Consider the following 18,920-nt stretch of genomic DNA (forward strand, 5'->3'; position numbering starts at 1 on the left):
ATCAAGGATGAGGCTTGCCCAGAGAATGGAACAGGCTGGAAGGAAGCATAGGCAAAGCCACAGATAAATATCCCCACCTTGCTGTGGGACATTTAACCACACTGTGTGAAGATGTGTTGCTGTTTTACACTGCCTGACTAGGGCACCTGATTGGCTTAATAAAGAGCTGAACAGCCAATGGCTAGGCAGGAGAGAACAGGCGGGACTTCTGGACAGAGCCGGGAACTCTGGGATGAAAAGAGGCGGATTCGCCAGTGAGTCACATAGGAAGTCAGACGTACATTATGGAGAAGAGGTAATGAGTCACGTGGCAGAGCGCAGATTAATAGAGACAGGTTAATTTAAGTTAGAAGAGCGAGTTGGGAATGAGCCAAGGACAAGGCCAAGCTTTCCTAATTAATAAGAAGTCTCCCTGTCATTATTTGGGAACTGGCGGTCCCAAAAGAAAGTCCCACAACATCACCATCCCTCCCTGGCCCTCTCTCCTACCCAGCCTCTGCAGGCCCCACTGCGCTTCATCAGCCAGAACGAGAGTCATCAGGGTTTGGAGCGGGGCTGCTGGCAGAGCGGCTCACGCTTATAACTGCAGCACTTGGGAGGCTGGAGCAGGAGCATTGCAGTGAGTTCTGGACCAGCATGGATTACAGTATGAAATCCTGTCTTTAAAAAAAAAGGGGGGGGGGTGCCTCCACCTACCCCCAGGGGCTTCTGCAGCTGCGTTCGTTCTCAGAGGTTCTGGGAGTCCACAGCCTTTGTGAAATCCAGGGAGCAGTTAGATTTCTGCTGCCCTGCACTCTTCCGGGGACCTAACTCACTGGCACCACACAGCTTCATACAGATTCCCAAGTCCCCACCACACCCTACGTCCCTCACTCCATGTGCCACGAGTTTGTTTATGTGCGCGCACACACACACCCACTCCCTGTCATCAGAAAGGAAGCAGCTCAGGACGGTGGGACATTTGCTCTTGGTGGAATCCAGGTGTCCAGCTCTTCGGCCCCAGCTCAGCCTCTTTATGAGTAAGCCCCAGCGGGTCTCACAAAACAAGAACATTTCACCACAGAACAGCAATGCTCCTTGATCTCTGGAGTTTATACTAATAAAAAGGTGTGATGTGGTGGCACACATTCTATAAATCCAGCAAAGGCACAAGCAAATGTACAAAGATAGCCTGGTCTACAAAGTGAGTTCTTTCTGTCTGTTTAGACATCTGTTTGTCTGAGATAGGATTTCATGGTCGGCCTTGCTAAGTAGCTGAAGATGACCTTAAACTCTTGACCTTGGGACCCCATCTCTTGAGTGCTTGAGATTATAGTCACGTGCCCCCGCGTGTGGCTTTGCATAGTTTATGGCCAGCTAGGACTACATGATGAGGCCCTATGGGGGTAGGTGGAGAGGACACAACAGGACTTTTTATACAGGTAGTTAAGTAGGCAAGTTGATTCTAAAGTTCAAATGGAAAAGTAAACAAGTCAAGATAACCAGGAAAATTTTGAAAAGGGAAAAAATGGGAGTGAGATTAGTCCTGCCCAATATAGCATATTATACTAGGGGTATAATAATCAAAATAGTGTGGTAGTGTCTCATGTGAATAAAAACCTAAACTACAGAAGTGACTAGAAAGCACAGAAATAAAAGCTAGGACTGAGGATATAGCTCAACGGTAGAGCAATCACCCAGCATGCTCAAAATGCTCCATCTCTGGGTTCGAACACCAGCAAGGGGGTGGCATGTATGCACTACTGAATGGCTCACTTTAAAAGTGGCTAAGGGGACAGACTGAGTTCCAGGCCAGCCTGGGCTACATGAGAGCCTGTCATGAGAGAGAGAGAGAGGAGAGAGAGAGAGAGAGAGAGAGAGAGAGAGAGAGAGAGAGAGAGAGAGAGAACAAAAGAGAAGGGAAATGTATCTTAGTGTAGACAGAGCACTTGCCTGGCATTCACAAAGCTCAATCCTTAGTACTATAATTAATTAAAATCAATAGAGGAAAAGTGGCATATTCAATAAGCAATAAAGGAATATCAGGTTATAACTGGAAAAAGAGTAAACCTCATGACTCACTCCTTGGTTAATTCAAAATGAATCCAATATTTATAAATTTTGTTTTGTTTTGAGACATAGTCTCTCTAACAGCCCTGGCTGTCAAGAACTCACTATACAGATCACCTGGCCTCAAACTCACAGAGATCCGCCTGGCTCTGCCTCCTGAGTGCTGGGATTAAAGGTGTGTGCCACCATACCTGGCCAAATATTCAATTTACTTTTAAATGCATTTATTATTATACGTATGAGGGGTGCCTAACATGGTGTGTGTGAATGTCACGGCACACGTGTGGAAACCAGAGGCCACCTTTGTGAAATTGGTTCTCTCTGTCAACCTTTATGTGGGTTCTGGTGACCAAACTCAAGTCACCAGGCTTGTGTCTCTAGTACCTTTACCCACTGGGCCATCTCAACAGCTCTAAATTCTTTTTTGTTTGTTTGTTTTATTGTTTGTCTGTTTTCGAGACAGGGTTTCTCTGTGAAACAAGTTTGGTTGTCCTGGAACTCACTCTGTAAACCAGGCTGGCCTCGAACTCACTGAGATCCACCTGCCTCTGCCTCCCAAGTATTGGGATTAAAGGCATGTGCCACCACCACCCGGCTTTTTTTTTTTTTTTTAAGATTTTTAAAAAAGTGTGTGTGTGTGTGTGTGTGTGTGTGTGTGTGTGTGTGTGTGTGTGTGTGTGCATGCATTTGCTCATGAGTGCAGGTGCCCACAGACTCCAGAAGAGGACATGGGTCAGATCCCCTGGAGCTGGAATTACAGGCTGGCAACTTGGGTCCTCTGCAAGAGCAGTATGTTCTCGTAACCACTGCGCCATCTCTCCAGTCCCTTTGAAATGTATATACATTAGTTAGGTTTTGGAGACAGGGCCTCACACTGTAACTTGGCTGGCCTTGAACTCCCAGTAATCCTGTTTCCCAAGTGCTAGGAGTATAGATGTGATTTTTTTTTTCCCCCGACTGAGACAGGGTTTCTGGAACTGACTCTGTAGACCAGGCTGCCCTTGAACTCACAGAGATCCACCTGCCTCTGCCTCCCAAGTTCTGGGCTTTTAAAGGCATCTGCCACCCCTGCTTGGCTTTTTTAAATTTTAAACTCATAAAAGTAAAAGAAAAAGAAGAATCTTTTAAAATGATAATGGCATAAAGACCTCACTAAATATGACACAGAGGCCATGTAAATCTAGCTGTGGCTTTAAGAAAATAAAATTGCTGAGAATGGTGGATCATTCCTGTAATCCCAGTACTCAGGAGGCTGAGACAGGAGGTTTAGGCGTTTGAGGCCAGCCTGGGCTACACAGCAAGACCTTGTCTCAAAAACAAAATGAAACAAAGCAAAATAAATAAGTATGGGGGGGAGAAAAACTTTGCTATCCAACCATAAAAGACAAACCAGAAAACCATTTATCACTTGTATAAGACTAACTTCCTTTTTATAGTAAGAGCTTCCATAAACAATAGGAGAAAGATCAACAGCTCACTGAAAAATGAACAGTATAAACAGGTAGATTATGCAAAGGAACTATTTAATGCCTGCTGCATAGAGAAACACCCATCCAGCCTCACTTGGAGAAGCTGTGTGCAAATTAACTCCACACAGACATACTGACCTCTGCAGAGGCCATTTTTTTTTGTTTATTTGATTTTGTGTTTTTGTTCTGTTGAGACAGGGCCTCTATGCAGCCCATTGGCTTACAATTCACTCTGTAGACCAGGCTGGCCTCGAACTCACAGAGATCCGCCTGCCTCTGCCTCCCGAGTGCTGGGACTAAAGGCGTGCGCCACCACCACCCCTGTCTGCGGGCCACTTTAATAGTGCGCTGGCAGGTGTGCAGACGTCGACATGCTTGTATTTTGCTGGAGTATGAATTGGCACAACTTCTCCCCTCTCAAATTACAGTGACATCTGACCCATCAGGTCCCCTGCAGGACTTTATCCTGTGGGTGTGTTTTGAAGTATGAGGGGTGCCAGAGTTATTCCCCACAGCCCTGTCGGCAACAGCAAGGTGGGATGTGGCCAAGTGTCCACCAAAAGAGACCAAGTGTGGGGACACAGCTGGGCTGGTGGATGGCCTTGCCCTATGAGCAAGGCCCTGGTTTCCACCCCCAGAGGGGATAGACAAATAAAGCGGGTGTATTCATATAATGAACCATCCAAAGAGAATAAATAAGCTCTGTTTAGGTGGCACACATCTGTAACCCCAGAATTTTAGGAAGCACAGGAGAATCAGCTCAAGTTCAAGGCCACCCTGGTTTACATAGCAAGGACTTTTCAAGCTCTCCGGGCTTTGCTCTTCCGGTTCACAGAGTGGAAATAACAGCTGTGCTCACCCTAAAACGTTGCTGTGAGTATTAGACTCAATATCTGAGGTGAAACCCTCCGCGTGGCTTTCATAACACCCCTGACCTCGCCAACACTGTGAGCTGCTGTGAGCTGCTGTGAGCTGCTGTGAGCTGCAATCATGATCCCCTGCACTTCGGCCTCTTCCCCACTCCAGTGACAAAGCCTTCACACCATGGCCTCCCCTCTCCTAGCAGGCTCCGAGGGTCAGCAGCAGCTGAGCCCCACTCTTGACGGTTACGCTATCAGGAAGTACTGTCGTGTCTTTGCGGGTCTGAAGTGATGTTCCCAGAGAGGCTCCTGGATGGTCTGGCCCTAACGCTCAGGTGCCTCTCTTGGAGATGGAAGAGTGAAATGTGGTTGAGAAACCTTCCCTAGACTAAAAGTGATGTGAATAGATACGGAGGGGCTGGGCTGGCGGAGAGACACTACGCTGGTTGGCTAATACCCACACCACAGCCTGGAACATTCTTCAATTCTTAGGAGAAGGCAGTGGGAACTTCCTGGGGCAGGAGGGGGGTCATCTTGGTCACACTAATCAGTAGAGTCTAGGAGTCTCTGAGGAGGACACTGGGAAGAGAAGTGACCTTGTCGTCCCTGTGTCCTGGGAAAGGTAGGGGTTGTTGACACCATGCATACAATAAAAAGGGGGGCTAGAGAAAGGCCCAGTCAGTAAGCCTGCCACGCAAACATGAGTTCAGGTCCCCAGCACTCACTCAAAAAGCTGGGCACAGGGGTATGTGTCCGTAATCCACGCGAAGGTGCAGGAACTAGGGGCAGAGGCAAGCGGTTCCCCCAAGCCTGCTGGGCAGCCAGTCTAGTCAGTTGGTTGGCTCTAGGTTCTGTGAGAGACCCTGTCTCAAAAACTAAGCTGGAGGACATTAGAGGAAGACATCCAATCTCTGTGACTGGCTTTCACGTGTGACTGACCTCCACATGCACGTGCACATATGTGCTTGTGAACCTGCCTACACACACACACACACACACACACACACACACACACACACACACACACACACCTTGGTCTGTCACGTCCTTGCTGTATGATCATAGGCCAGTTTCTAAGGCCCTCTGGCCATCTGTCTCCTGGCTATTTACTCAAAGACATTGTCCCACCAGTTTTTACTGGTTTCTCGGGGCAGGGGCATACAGTCTCTAAACATCTTCCTACTTCCTTTAGGCAGTCACTCAGATCCGTTCTCAGGGAGACCCTCCTAAAGCACCAGTTCTGCGTTCCATCCTATACCTACTCCGCACACACGGCAGCACAGTCCTGCCCTTCTGCCCTCCACACCCGTCACCGCCACACTTTTATCCATCGTCCCTCTGCTAGAAGGCTGCTCAGTAAACCGTGGGTTTCTTTCTATTTTGTTCACTGCTATATCTTATTTACAATGGCTCCTGCAACACAATAGGAATCCAAACCATATTTTAAGACTAAATGGATCCTTAGCCACACCCACTTGAGCACTCACTCTGAACCAGAGACTGTTCTGGACAGTCTGTCATCCCCTTACTTAACCCATGGAATCCTCCGAGCCACCTGTGAGGCCACGCAGTCGTCCTCAGGACTGCCACTGCTTCCAGGAATCCCCTCAGACACCAGAGCCCAAGGATGCTCCCGACCCCAGACAAAACGATGCAGTCATTGTGGATAGCTTGGTACATCCTCTTACCTTCCCCTCATTTCCTGAGCGTTCACACTGCCAGGGGAACAGTGGGCATCGTGTGCTCTTTAAAGAATAACGAGAGAAAAAAGTCTGTGCATATCCTGGACAGACAGTTGTTGTTGTTTTTTCTCTCTCTGGTACCTCCAACATGGGTTGTTAGAATCCTTGGATGCAGAACGTGCAGGCCAAGTCTGTAAGCCATTTTGAGACAGGGTCTCACTGCGTAGACCAAGCTGGCCTTGCCTCTGCCTCCTACGCGCTAGGATTGAAATCACTTACCACAACACACCCAGCCTCCCAAGTCACTTTTTGCATTGTTTTTAAGATTTGTTTTATTTTACATGCATGGATGTTTTGCCTGTATATATGTATTCACACTGTGTACATGCCTAGTACCCAAGAAGATCAGAAGAGGGCACTGGATCCCCGGAACTGGAGTTGCAGATAGATATGAACCACCATGTGGGTGCTGGGAACCAAACCCTGGTCCTCTGCAAGACCAACAAGTGATCTTAAGTGTTGAGCATCCCTGCAGACCCCTCCAGGTCCAATTTTATCTATCTCTTTATCTTTTTTTTCCTAGATGAGAACACAAAGTCTCAGGCTGAAGAGGTGGTCCAGTGGCTTAGAGTACTAGATAATTTTCCAAGGGCCCACAACTGTCTGTAACTCCAGTTTCAGGGAATCCAGGCACTCGTGTATACACAGATATACATGCAAGCAAAACACCCATACACACAAAATAAAAATAAATAAATCTTAAAGCCACTTATAGTTATCATGGGGTGACATCTGACTGGCTCCAAATTCTCGGCCATCACAGACACAGAATGAGCTCAAGTGGAGGAGAGACAGGGTCAAGGCAGGATGACAAGAACAGCAGAAGGCTGGGAGACACTGCATAGCCCTCTAGCCCAGCGCTGTCCGACACACTTTCCTTGGATTACAGGGATGCTCATGAGCAGACCTGCACAGCCATACCAGCCACAGCGGGCCACTGAGCACTGGAAAGTAACTGATGTGATAAAGTACAAAAGCTTGTTCTGTTTTTTATTTTGAGGGTCCTCCCCCCACACCAACCCCCCTCTTTGTCTTTGTAGCTTAGACTGGACTAGAACTTGTAATCCCCCTGCATCAATTTCCTCTATGCTAGAATTGCACAATAAAGCACATCTGGAAATCATTCTTCCCCCTCTCTTTCTTGAACTTGCTGTGTAGATCAGGCTGACCTCAAACTCACAGAGATCCACGTGCCTCTGCCTTCTAAGTGCTGCATGGGCCACTACACACCAGCTTTTTTTTTTTTAATTTTTTTAATTACATTTATTTGTTTGTTTGTGTGCATGTGCAAGCCAAGTATATATGCAGAAGCCAGAGAAACAGCCCTGGGGAGTAATTCTACCATGGTCTGGGTTCCTAGACCATCAGGCTTTTTTTTAAGCTACTGAGCCATCTCACCCATTTTACTTTTTCTATTAATTTAAACTTTAGTAGCTACCTATGGCCACTGGCTTGTCCAAGACAGCTTTAGCCCTCGATTCAATCTGGTGACTGGGTTTGTGGCACTCAGGCCTGCAGGGGCAGATAAAAGGCTTGCAGGGGGAGGGAACATGTGTTTGCACCCAGGAACTCTGGGGTTACTTTACTCATGTAGGCCGGCAAAGGCCGCACTTGTCTACACGGTTTGATGAGGGTCAGATGAGGCAGAGAACAGGCAGGCTCTTGCTGCCTTCAGGTCCCAATCAGAGATGGTTCCTCTGTCTAGCTGCCTCCTGAGACAATGTGTCCCTGGAGGGTTGGTACCCGGTGTTCAAGTCAGAGAGACCGAACCATCTCTCTCTGCAGGACTTGCTCTTGGCCATGTTCAGGATCCTTTCAGGGTGGAGTCTGCATCACTGACCTCACACAGTCCCCAAGGGCTTTCCAGGGAATCCATAAATGTGTGTTGCAACGGATAAACAAGGAGGAAAGCCAAGATGGGGAGAGACTTCTGGTAACAGGGAGCCTGATTTAGGACGGATGGATGGATGGAGGGAGGGAGGCCCTTTACTCAGGTCTTCGACTGTTTAGTTAAATGTCTTCAACCCTGGCAGTGCTCCAGAATCACGAGCAACGATTTGATTTTTGAAAGTCTAGAAGTTACTCTCTGATGCTCTGATACATTTTTAATGAACAGACAGGGGTCAAGAATCGTCGTTTGGGGTTGGGTATGGTGGTGCAAGACTTTGATCCCAGCACTCAAGAAGCAGAGGCATAGGCAGGTGAATATCTAAATTCAGGGCTACCTTGATTTATACACTGAGTTACAGGACAGCCAGGGTTTTACAGAGAAAGCTTGCCTCAAAATACAAAAAAAAAAAAAGTCATTTTTTTTTTTTTTTTATAAAAATCCATCCTTCCTAGCCAAAAACCAATGCTAGAATAAAAGCTGTTTTCAGAAAAACACTGATTCAGGATGAGGCTAGGAATACAGGTGAGTTGTATGGACAGAAAGAGGTTGCCCCAAAGGGAATTTGGAAGTCGAGAGGAGATTTAGATACTCAGGCCTCGATGCTGCTGTGTGTATTTTCCTGCCTTGCAGAAGGAAAGAGGAACTGAAGCTGGATGCCCACCTCAGCCAGCAGCACCTAGAATGTTTGACGTAGCAGAGGTCTCAATGCCAGCTGGTCCAGGGCCTTACCCAGGTGGCAAAGACACCAGAGGAGCCCTAGCGGGCCCTGGCGGCGCAGACTTGAAGACTCCCACCGATGGGCTTCCCCTGCGCGCCAGCTCCAGCGGCCTCGCTTCTCTAAAGCCACACACCTCAGTCATTGGCTCCACACTTCCTGTGAGATGCTTGTTTCTTGACTGCCGCTTTTGAGTGTGCGGCCCTGCAAGTGTGGGTGTGGGAGATGGGCTGGGGACTGTACTTCTCTGCATTTTCCTTCTGAGTGGGGAGAGCTTTCACTTCCTCCCCAGGCTCGCAGTTCTGCCTTCTAAAGGCTGTTCAGGTCAGAAGACACCCCCACCCTTGGGTGTCCTTTCTGAACCACAGGAAAACAGAACTCGTCCCCAAAAGGCAACTTGCAACTCCTTAGGAACAAAGGGAAATGCTGGCGTGGTGCTGGGGTGGGTGGGGGGAGTAGTAACTGAGACAGGCAGAGAGGTCCACTGCTGCTCTCCCAAGACCAAGAGGGAAGAGGAGGCCTCAGTCCTGCCAGGCACCATGAGAATCCAAGCGGGGACCTTCACTTCTCTTGCGTCGGCGCCTCCTGCCCCAGAATTCTGCCAGATGAGAGTGATGCTCGACTTGGCCCAAATGCCCTCAGCTCTGCCTACTGGTCTGGTTCACTGAGAAGTATTTAGGGATCTACGGCGAGGAAACGCAGAGACATGGAAGGGCTAGGGATCCAACAACTGGGCTGACAGCCTCCCATCGCACCTCCCTGGACCCCAGGCTCCCCTCACAGCTTTATGTCGATCCAGTCGAGGATTAAAAATATGTATAGAGCCGGGCGGCAGTGTCACATGCCTTTAACAAAAACACTCAAAGACAAAAACCAAACAAACAGATTCATAGACTGCAGGAATACAGGGTGGTGGTTCATGCCTGAAATCCCAGCACTCAGGAGATGAGGCAGGAGAGGCACAAGTTTGAGGCCAGTCTGGGTTATGTGAGACCCTGCCTAAAAAAAAGAAAGAAAAAGAAAATACATGCAGGGGTACCAAGCCGAGCATGTGGAATTCTGCCAGGGAGAGGGAGAGAGAGAAAGAGAGAGAGAGAGAGAGAGAGAGAGAGAGAGAGAGAGAGAGAGAGAGAGAGAGAGAGAGAGAGAGAGATGTTTTCCAGCCACTGACTCCACAACCAGCACAGTGAGTGGAAATCTCCCTAGCACCCCTTGACTCTCTCCATGGCCCCGCAGAAGTCCTCAGCCCCTAAAATAACAAGTACAGAAGCAGTTGCCCAGTTCCTCCAGAAGACACCAGGCAGGCTGCTGGGCTTGAAGCCAGAGGCCACAGAGAGGCCTAGACCCTCGAGGCGGAGTGCAGCTGAGGGCGAGCGCAGTAGCACAGTGCCCCTACCCCGTGCCTGGTCCACCCACTTATCGGAAAGGGATGGGGATGGGGCGGGGGTGGAGGTGGGGGCACAGTTCCAAAAGGTCCCACATCCCTTGCTGTCAGACTCACAGGACTGGGGTTGGGGTGGGTGTAGGCACTCTGCGTGCCAGGGCTAGTACTGGCTAAAAGACTAAGTATGTGAGGCGGGAGCACCCGTGACTCAGAGCCCATGATGTCAGACCCTTCACAATCAGGTCACTGTCACCACGCACGACATGACACGCAGTGGAACTGGGGAGAGCCAAGCGAGGTGGGTGCCACAGCTAAAGCGGACGGAGCCGGTGGTACAGAGGACTCTCCAGAGGGGGCTACTACTCCGCTAGGGCGCGCCATCTGGGTGCCTCCCTTCGGAGTGACCCGGGATGCAGTTGAGTAAGACACACGGGGACACTGGGAACCAGACGCCAGAGTCAGGTTTCGGGAAAACACACAGTCCTGTACTCAGACTTTAGGCAACTGCCCAGACAGACAGGAGCCCGCAGCCAAAGGTGCTAGACGCAACAGGGGGCGCGCGAACCCCCACCGCGATCAGCACAGGTGAGTCAGCCCCGGGCGGGCACCCGGTGCCCGCGGGGACACACACTCCCCCACGGAACGAGCCAATGTCACATCCCCCTGCCCTCTCCAGGTCTCCTTACCCAGCGCGCGGCAGCTCCCGAGGGCCATCGCGACCGCGGGCGCGGCTAGCAGGGCGGCCAGCAGCGCGCAGCCGGCGGCCGGCATGCTTCCTGGTGCGCGGGGCGGCGGGCGGCGGGGCAGCTCCGCAGCCGGGACCGGGCGGCGGGGGGCGGGAGCCCCGAGAGCAGTGGCCGTCCGCCTGGGGCTCGGCACAGACTGCGAGCGCTCGGCCCGGCGCGGCTCAAGTCGCTGTCGGCGCGACTTCCCACTTGCACGTGACGCAGAGCAGCGGGCCGTCCTGGCAACAGCGAAACATTTGAGGAACCGGTGCAGAAGCTCCTCTTGGCAGCCCCGGCTCGCGGTTACGAAAGCCGGGCTTGGATGGCGCAACCGCCCGGCGCTCGGGGCCACGGGAGGGGGTGATTTCCTGCAGCCACAACACACCTGAGCGGGGATCGCCAGGGGCCCCCCCACCGGGGCCCCTCCCCCAGGTTGTGACCCTGAGCGAAGGGGAATTAGCGCCCCCCCCCCCGCCCCGCCGCCGCCCCCGGGTTTGGGTTTTGCTTTCTAGAACACGATTATGGAAGAGGCTAAGTGCCTCTGGCTGTTAAACTAGAGGGCAGGGCGAGCCCCCCGGTTGCTTACAGGAATCAACCCAGGAGTCCGGAAAGACACCGGTGTTTGCGTCGCCCCCAGAGGCTGTGATTTAATTGGTCTGAGGGAAGGAAGACAGGCATCCGAAACCTCTCGGAGGAAAAAGTTTCCTCTCGCCTTCCAGCAGCCCTTTGAAGGCTGCTGCAGAGGCCGCCAAACAGTGTGCGCTTTGGAGTCTGGAGCAGAGAAACATGGGTTACCGTCCTCAAGATTACAGTTCCGAATCCGGGCGTCTCAGTGTTCTCCCCTGTTGTTGATTTTTTTGTTTGTTTGTTTGTTTGTTTTGTTTTTTTGATTGTGGGTCGGGGGTTTGGGTTAATTTGTTTTGTTGTTTTTTTGTTTTGGTTTGTTTTTAAGCCCATGAAAATAGAGGGGTTTTGTTCGTTTTTGTTTGAAAGCCCATGATGAAGATTCCTGGAGACACCTAAGTACCTGGACCCCAAGTGCTCAATGGGCCTTGGCTACCCTCGTGACTTGACTGGACACAAAGGAACTAGCATTTGGTGTTTACCAGGACCCGCCAAGGTTCCCCACAGAGCTTGAAGCTACGAGGCAGCTTCACATGCAAATGCGGAGGGAAAGAAAAACACTGAAAATAAAAATTAGACTAGACGAGAGGCCCCTGGACCTGCACCTGCGTGTTATAATGTGCTCTTCCACTTTGGGCTTCAGACTGGTTAGAGTCCATGGAGTAACTGGAATGGGTGTCTCCTGGCTGAACCCCTAAATAAGACATGAGCTGGCAGAGCAACATCCAACATGCAGGCCTCAGACTTATGCATCCAGCACTGTGTGGACCACTCTCAAGCAATGGCAGAACCAAATTCGTGCCCAGTATTTTCTACAGAGAAAATATTTTACTGTTTAAAATAACCCTGGACTTTTGAATTATGACCTGTTTTTATGTTCAAGCTATCTGCATATTATTTCTCCTGCAGTTGTACATAAAATGTTTTTACATTTAAAAAAAAAAGGACAAATACTGTAGAACTGTATTACATGAAATAAATAGAATATACAAATTTATAGAGACAGAAAGATTAGGCGTTTTCTCAAGATGGAAAAGAAAGGAATATAGAGCAATGATTTCCTAAGAATCTCTGTTTTGTGGAAAAGTCCCACAAATGGACAGTAGTATCAGGACATAATATCATGAATGTAATAAATCAATACCACAAATGTAAGTAATATCATGAGTGTAATTAATAAATATCATGAGTGTAATTTAAATTAATTAAATAAATAAATAAACACATTTGTGCCCAGGACAATGGGACTGGTTTGGATGGCACTTACTTCAGTCACGCCCCCCTCTCCCTGTGGTGGTGCAGGTATTTGGGAAGCAGAGGCAGGTGGATCTCTGTGAGTTTGAGGCCAGCCTGGTCTACATAGTAAATGCCAGAGCAGCTGGTCTACACAGAGAGACCCTGTCTTTAAAAAAAAAAAAAAATAGAAATGGGGTTGCAGGTGGGCGGTGGTGGCACACACTTGTCTGTGATCCCAGCACTCTGGAGGCTGAAACAGGAAGATCCAGAGTTCGAGGCCAGCATAGTGAAACTTGCCCTAGCTCAAAAATAAAATCCATTTCCAGCAGGCTCCATTGTGGTGGCCCCTTCCTTTCTGTGGTCCATGGAGACCTGAAAATACTTGCTGGCCTGAAACAGGAAGGCCGCAGAAGGCTGCCAGCTCAGATAGGAAGGTTTAAATAAGGAATGCCGAAGGCAGAGCAGGCATCTCAGGAATGGACTGGCATCTGTGCCCGAGTGGCTTCCCCCTGTTTTGATCCTGAGAAGGGGTAGGGAGTGTGTGGAGGGAGCTGTGTTCTACAGTGAGGCAGGTCTAGTCACCATCCCAGGTCTGCTGCTTGCTGGGTTTGGGATTTGGGCAACTTATTAATCTCTTTGAGCCTTATTTACTGATTTGTAAAGTAATATTTTACAATATACAAACTATTAGTGTTGTGTTTCAAGGCCAGGCACGATGGCTCCTGCCTTTAATCCCAGCACTCGGGAGGCAGAGCCAGGCGGATCTCTGTGAGTTCGAGGCCAGCCTGGTCTACAGAGTGAGATCCAGGACAGCCTCCAAAACAACACAGAGAAACCCTGTCTCGAAAAACACCAAGCATAGCTGTGTATACCCAATATCCAGGAGGGAGGGAGAGGATTTCACCAAGTTTGAGGCCAACTTGATCTACATAAGCAAGTAAAAAGGAAAAAAAAAAAAAAAGAGCCAAGCCTGGACTTGGCTATCTTCTCCAGAAAATTAAATGGTCTCTTCCCTAGACTCCTAGAAAGCTGCCGTCCACAGGGTAAACTAGGTATCCGGTCCCTATGCGCCTCCCAAACCCCGTGTGACTTTGTTTACCACCCTGCCTTCCCTGCCAACTTGAAGAACTCATCTCTGCCTCCTTTCCCTGAGCAGCGCCCAACACAGACTGGAGATCTTTGTCTTAGGTAAGAAAAGGGATGCCTCGGGGCTCTGAGCAGATCTCACCTCCTCCCGGGCTGCCTGAACTCCACACTTAGTGCAAGTTCGGTTTGTGAGCCAACATTCCAGGTTGTTATGACAAACCCTGATAAGAGGGGAAGAAAACATATCTGTGCATGTCAGCCTTGCTGACAACCCCCCACGATCCCCCAACCTTCCCCCCCAAAATCAGACTGCTGCAGCCAGTTCCCAGGAGTTGCCCGCTCCTCCTGGGTGACTGCCAACTCCAGGAAGGCTTCCTACTGGTAAAATGAAGCATTGGGTAAATCTCAACTTGGGACTGGAGACATCCGGCCTCCAGAAAGCAGAAAGGAGTGTCAGGTGAGGCTAAATGAAGTACAGGGAACTCAGACATGTCACTGTGACTGGCTGCAGCAAAGGAACATAGGACTTCACATCTGAGCCAGGGCTCCTCTCTTGGGACATTTTCTCAAGAACACAACGGCCTTTGAATTCTCAGCCCTGAGAGTTAGGAAATACTGCTGCTCGCCAAACAGGCTCAGAGAGGTGAGGAGGTAATTCCACCTCTGTCAAACGTATGCTGAGATCTGACCCAGGACTCTCACTGAAGGAGGTCTCAGTAGACCCAGGACCTACTTCGGGACACCCGTCGTCTATCCTGTCACAGTGAGCTGGGAGGGAAGACTGCCATGTAGAACTTGGTTTAGGAACGCTTGCTCCTTCCGGTCCCCAGACTCAATCCCTCCCGTCATCAGTGTCCCTGCAGTTACCCTCCACGTCCTCTAGAGGGAGAAGCCCTGGGCTGACTCAACCAGCAAGCAAGCCCTCTCTTACCTCCGACCTGAATAGATTAACCCGCGTTTTAGCGCCGGATCCAGACCAGGTGGCCCAGGCGGGCTCAAACTTGCAATCCTCCTGCCGCCGCCTCCCCAGTGGCGGGATGTCAGGTCGCTCACTCCAGGCCTGGCTAAAATTAAGCTCCCGGGCTCCGCTTCTCTTGCTTTGTAGACAAGGAAACTGAGGCCCCCAGAAGTTCGCTAAAGATGGTAAGGGGGGAAAAGTGTGGACAAGAGATGTGAGATCCCAGCTGTCCTGGTTGGAAGTGGCTGCTGTGTTGTCTTGAGTGATTATATTTTTTTTAGTTTTGTTGTTGTTTATTTTGCAACAGGTTATCAGGTAACTGAGGCAGGCCTTGAGCTCTTCTAGATCCTTCCGCCCCCCACTTCCCCACTGCTGGGATTAGAGGTATGCACCGCCATACCCTACCCCACTAGTTCTTTGTTTTTTAAATCAATCTCCTCCCAATGCCCGCCCCCACACTGACCTCCAGGCCTGGACCCATTCCCAGCAAGGGACACTCTGTATTCTCTACTCACCTGTGGGTCTGTCCCAGGGACCAGATGGTCTGACGAAGGTGGTGGGGTCAAGTTAGGTCAGCTGGCAAATCTGTCCCTGCTCTGTCCTGCAGTCTGCTCCTGCACAGGAGGTACAGTTTCTCTGGGTTTCTCCCCGGGAGGGGACAATGTGGACAAGCATTGAGGCAGCACCCCCATGACCAGCAGAACTCCAAGGGCCTGTCTAGGGGAGTCAGGCTCACAAGGGAGGCTTGCAGCATCTCGACCATCGTCAACCGAGGTCACCCCCAGAGATGGGGCTGCTGAAACCATTCTCAAAAAGAAGTTATAAGGGCCCCTCCACAATACTTATACAATGTTATGATGTTATAAATGGTACTTTTGGAATGTTTTTACTATTTGTTTGTTTGTTTGAGACAGGGTCTCACCATGTAGCTGGATGGCCTGGACTATTAAGTTTTTATTTAACTGCAGAGAAGCATCACAACTAAAATTAAACATAGATGGACTTCCGTTTAGATCCCCCAACCTCATAAAGTGCCGAATATTCTGGCTACACATGAGACCCTATCTTAAAAGACAACAACAAGGCCGGGCGGTGGTGGCGCACACCTGTAATCCCAGCACTCGGGAGGCAGAGCCAGGCGGATCTCTGTGAGTTCGAGGCCAGCCTGGTCTACAGAGCTAGTCCAGGACAGGCTCCAAAGCTACACAGAGAAACCCTGTCTCGGGGAGAAAAAAAAAAAAGACAACAACAAAAGAATGCTAGATATGGTCCTCACACCTATAATCCAGCCCTGGAGATGAGGAAACAGGAGCATCCCTGCAGCTCACTGGCCTGCTGGTCAGTGTGCTCCAGGTTCAGTGAGAGACAAAATGAGGTGAGGGGCTAGAGGTGACTCGGCAGGAGCTGAGCACGCAGAGTTCCTGCAGAGGAACTGAGAGTTGGCTCTAGCATTCACATGGGGCGTTGTCCCACAACTGCCTGTAACTCCAGTGCCAGGGGACCCGACCACCCCCAAAGGCACAGGCCTCTGAGGGCACTGGGCGTGCATGTGGTACACAAATACATATGCAGACAAACACATAGAAGAGAAATAAATCATATGTGAGGCAAGCCAGCACTACATAGGAGGATCCTGCTTCAAAATACAAACTTAAAAAAAAAAAATGAGGGTACTGCTGTGTATCTGTTGTTGGAATTCCTGGCCACTCCCCCAGCTGCATGGCCGCACATGCGTAGTTCAGTAGCCCAGCAAGGGGCCTTACGTCCTACATAATTTGTGCACAGCGTGACCAGGCAATCTATGCGCAGGCGTGGCATAGCTCTGTAAACCCGTAAGTGCACGAGCAGGAGAATCCATAAGAATCCATAAGAATACAGACCCCTCCCTCTTCTTCTCCACTCCCCGCCCCCAGGCCTGGTCACGTTCTAGTCTGTCCCTCTCTTCTAATAAAACTCTTATAGTGGGTTTTGACGTGCCTCAAGGCCTTTCTCACATGGTAACAGCTCCGCTGAATGAATAACATCCACATTAAAACCAACATCTGTAATCCCAGCACTTGGGGGTAGAGGCAGGAGGATCAGAAGTTCAAGGCCAGCCTCAGCTATACAGTGATTTCTAGGCCAGGCTAAGATGAGACACTGTTTCAAAATAAATTAAAATGAGAGGGAGTGGGAGGGAAAAACACTTTTTAGTACAATAAGTGATACAATTCTTAGAACCAGATTGCCTGAGCTCAAATTTCAACTTCTTAAAGAAATTACTTAACTTCTTGGTTCCTCAAAGTGGGAGTAGGAAGAGCTCTCTCCTACACAGGCTTGTTGTAAGGAGTCACTAAATATACGACTGGAAGCATAGTCCGCTCAGTCCTGGCAGCCAGCCAACACTCAATAAACACCAGCCTGGAATAAATGCAGAATAAATAAAATAATTTTTTTTTTTTTTTTTTTTTTTTTTGGTTTTTCGAGACAGGGTTCTCTGTGTAGCTTTGCGCCTTTCCTGGAACTCACTTGGTAGCCCAGGCTGGCCTCGAACTCACAGAGATCTGCCTGGCTCTGCCTCCCGAGTGCTGGGATTAAAGGCGTGCGCCACCAACGCCCAGCTAAATAAAATAATTTTTAAAAAATCATCCTAACAAGTAGCCGAAGAAGAAAGATGGGTGGCGTTTACTCTCTCCTTTTCTCTGATAGTTCCTCATCAGCTGAAATTTCCCTTGTAGGAAAGAAAAAATCCTTTATTTTCTAATATTTATTTATAAATTTTTGAGATGAGGTATCATGTAACCCAGGCTGGCCTTGAACTCACAATGTTGTTGAGGATGACTTTAGACTCCTGATCTTCCTGTTTCCACAGTGGTATTACCAGTTCCTGCCATAACATGGAGAGAAACAAAAGCAAGAACACCCACCCACCAAACAAACAAACAAAACCCAAAAATCAAAATCGAACCGAGGAAATGCTGTGATTTACATTAACCATTATTTAAAAAATCAGTGAACCGTTATCAGAAGTGTCTCTCAAACAAACTCTCTAGTTTTCTGACTCATAAAAAGTTCATTAACTTTGAAGTAATGTGCAATAGGGCTTAGACGCTTTCAGATAGCTAGACTCAAGAAGCCAGGTGAGGAGCCAGGCTCAGTCAGGTAGGAGCTGAGGGCAGAGCCCAGCCGTCCAGCATGTGCTTTGAGGGCGTAAGACCTGGGCTCTAGAGCTCCGAACAAACAAAACAACCTAACACAAGTGCACAACTGGAGCCCTTAGCCACTGTTGGTGGGAATACAAAATAGTGCCAGTGTGGAAAACGTGGACATTCTTTTTATGACTAAACGTGGACTCAGTCACCATGTGACTGAACAATTTCACCCCCAGGTATATGCCCCAAAGGAATGAAAACCTAGATCCACACTCACTTGCGCAAGATTGCCCAAAGCAGTGTTACTCACAACAGTCAAAACAGAAACCCGTGATGTCCACCAACATGGAAACACGTAGTCTGCGTTTACTGAAAGGACCAGGAGACACCATAACAGTCTGCTCAGTCTTCTTTCAGAGATCAGGCCTCAATTTCAGTTTCCTGAGACTTGAGCAAGCAGTTTCTGGGAGGGCCATGAACAAAAGACATAGTCCTTGCAGTAGCTCCCTTTCTGCACATACTCTGACCGCTCAAGGTTCAGCCAATTGTTTACTGTCTGGGACTCCTCATCAACTTAGAGCTATGCGCATGCGTCAAGGACAGAGCCTGGGCCACTGAGTCAACCCCCACAGTAAGTACGTGCTAGGTCAGCCAGCCTCCACAGCAACTCAGGTCAAGGACAGAGCCTGGAACTTGTCCAGGCCTACTCAAAAATGGATAACTGGGACTGGAGAGATGGCACAGTGGTTAAGAGCACTGGCTGCTATTCCAGAGGACCCAGGTTCAATTCCCAGCACCCACATGGCAGCTCACAGCTGTCTGCAACTCCAGTTCCAGGAGATCTGACACCCTCACACCAATGCACATAAAATAAAATATAAATAAATTATTTTTTAAAAATGGATAACTGTAGCCCCAACTAACCCTAGCCAATTAAAAGTTACTGACACGATTGCCACTCACATAAACCAATCCTGAGTCTGTTACTATGTAGTCTGTAGACCCCAAGACCCCTCACTTTAAAAACCCTGCCCCATTGCTACTCAGGGT

General features: G+C 49.3%; 1 protein-coding gene across 2 annotated transcripts in view; it reads right to left on the reverse strand.

The window, feature by feature from the left end:
- Window positions 1-15,814, reverse strand: part of Il6r (interleukin 6 receptor) — a 54,395-nt gene extending 38,581 nt beyond the window's left edge. Inside the window, exons 1-2 of one of the 2 annotated variants that reach the window (XM_042279401.2) lie at window positions 15,255-15,814; window positions 14,713-14,915 (exon numbers count right to left, since the gene is read on the reverse strand). Coding sequence is in view for 1 of the 2 variants with exons in the window: in XM_006976303.3 (XP_006976365.2) it covers window positions 10,797-10,881 (85 nt within the window). In the remaining variant the exon portion in view is untranslated. Of the gene's footprint in view, window positions 1-10,796; window positions 11,013-14,712; window positions 14,916-15,254 lie in introns of those variants that run through there. The other variant, XM_006976303.3, reaches the window with a different exon arrangement.
- Window positions 15,815-18,920: the final 3,106 nt, after the last annotated feature.

The sequence above is a fragment of the Peromyscus maniculatus genome, chromosome 6 (genome assembly GCF_049852395.1).
Source record: "Peromyscus maniculatus bairdii isolate BWxNUB_F1_BW_parent chromosome 6, HU_Pman_BW_mat_3.1, whole genome shotgun sequence".
NCBI lineage: Eukaryota > Metazoa > Chordata > Mammalia > Rodentia > Cricetidae > Peromyscus > Peromyscus maniculatus.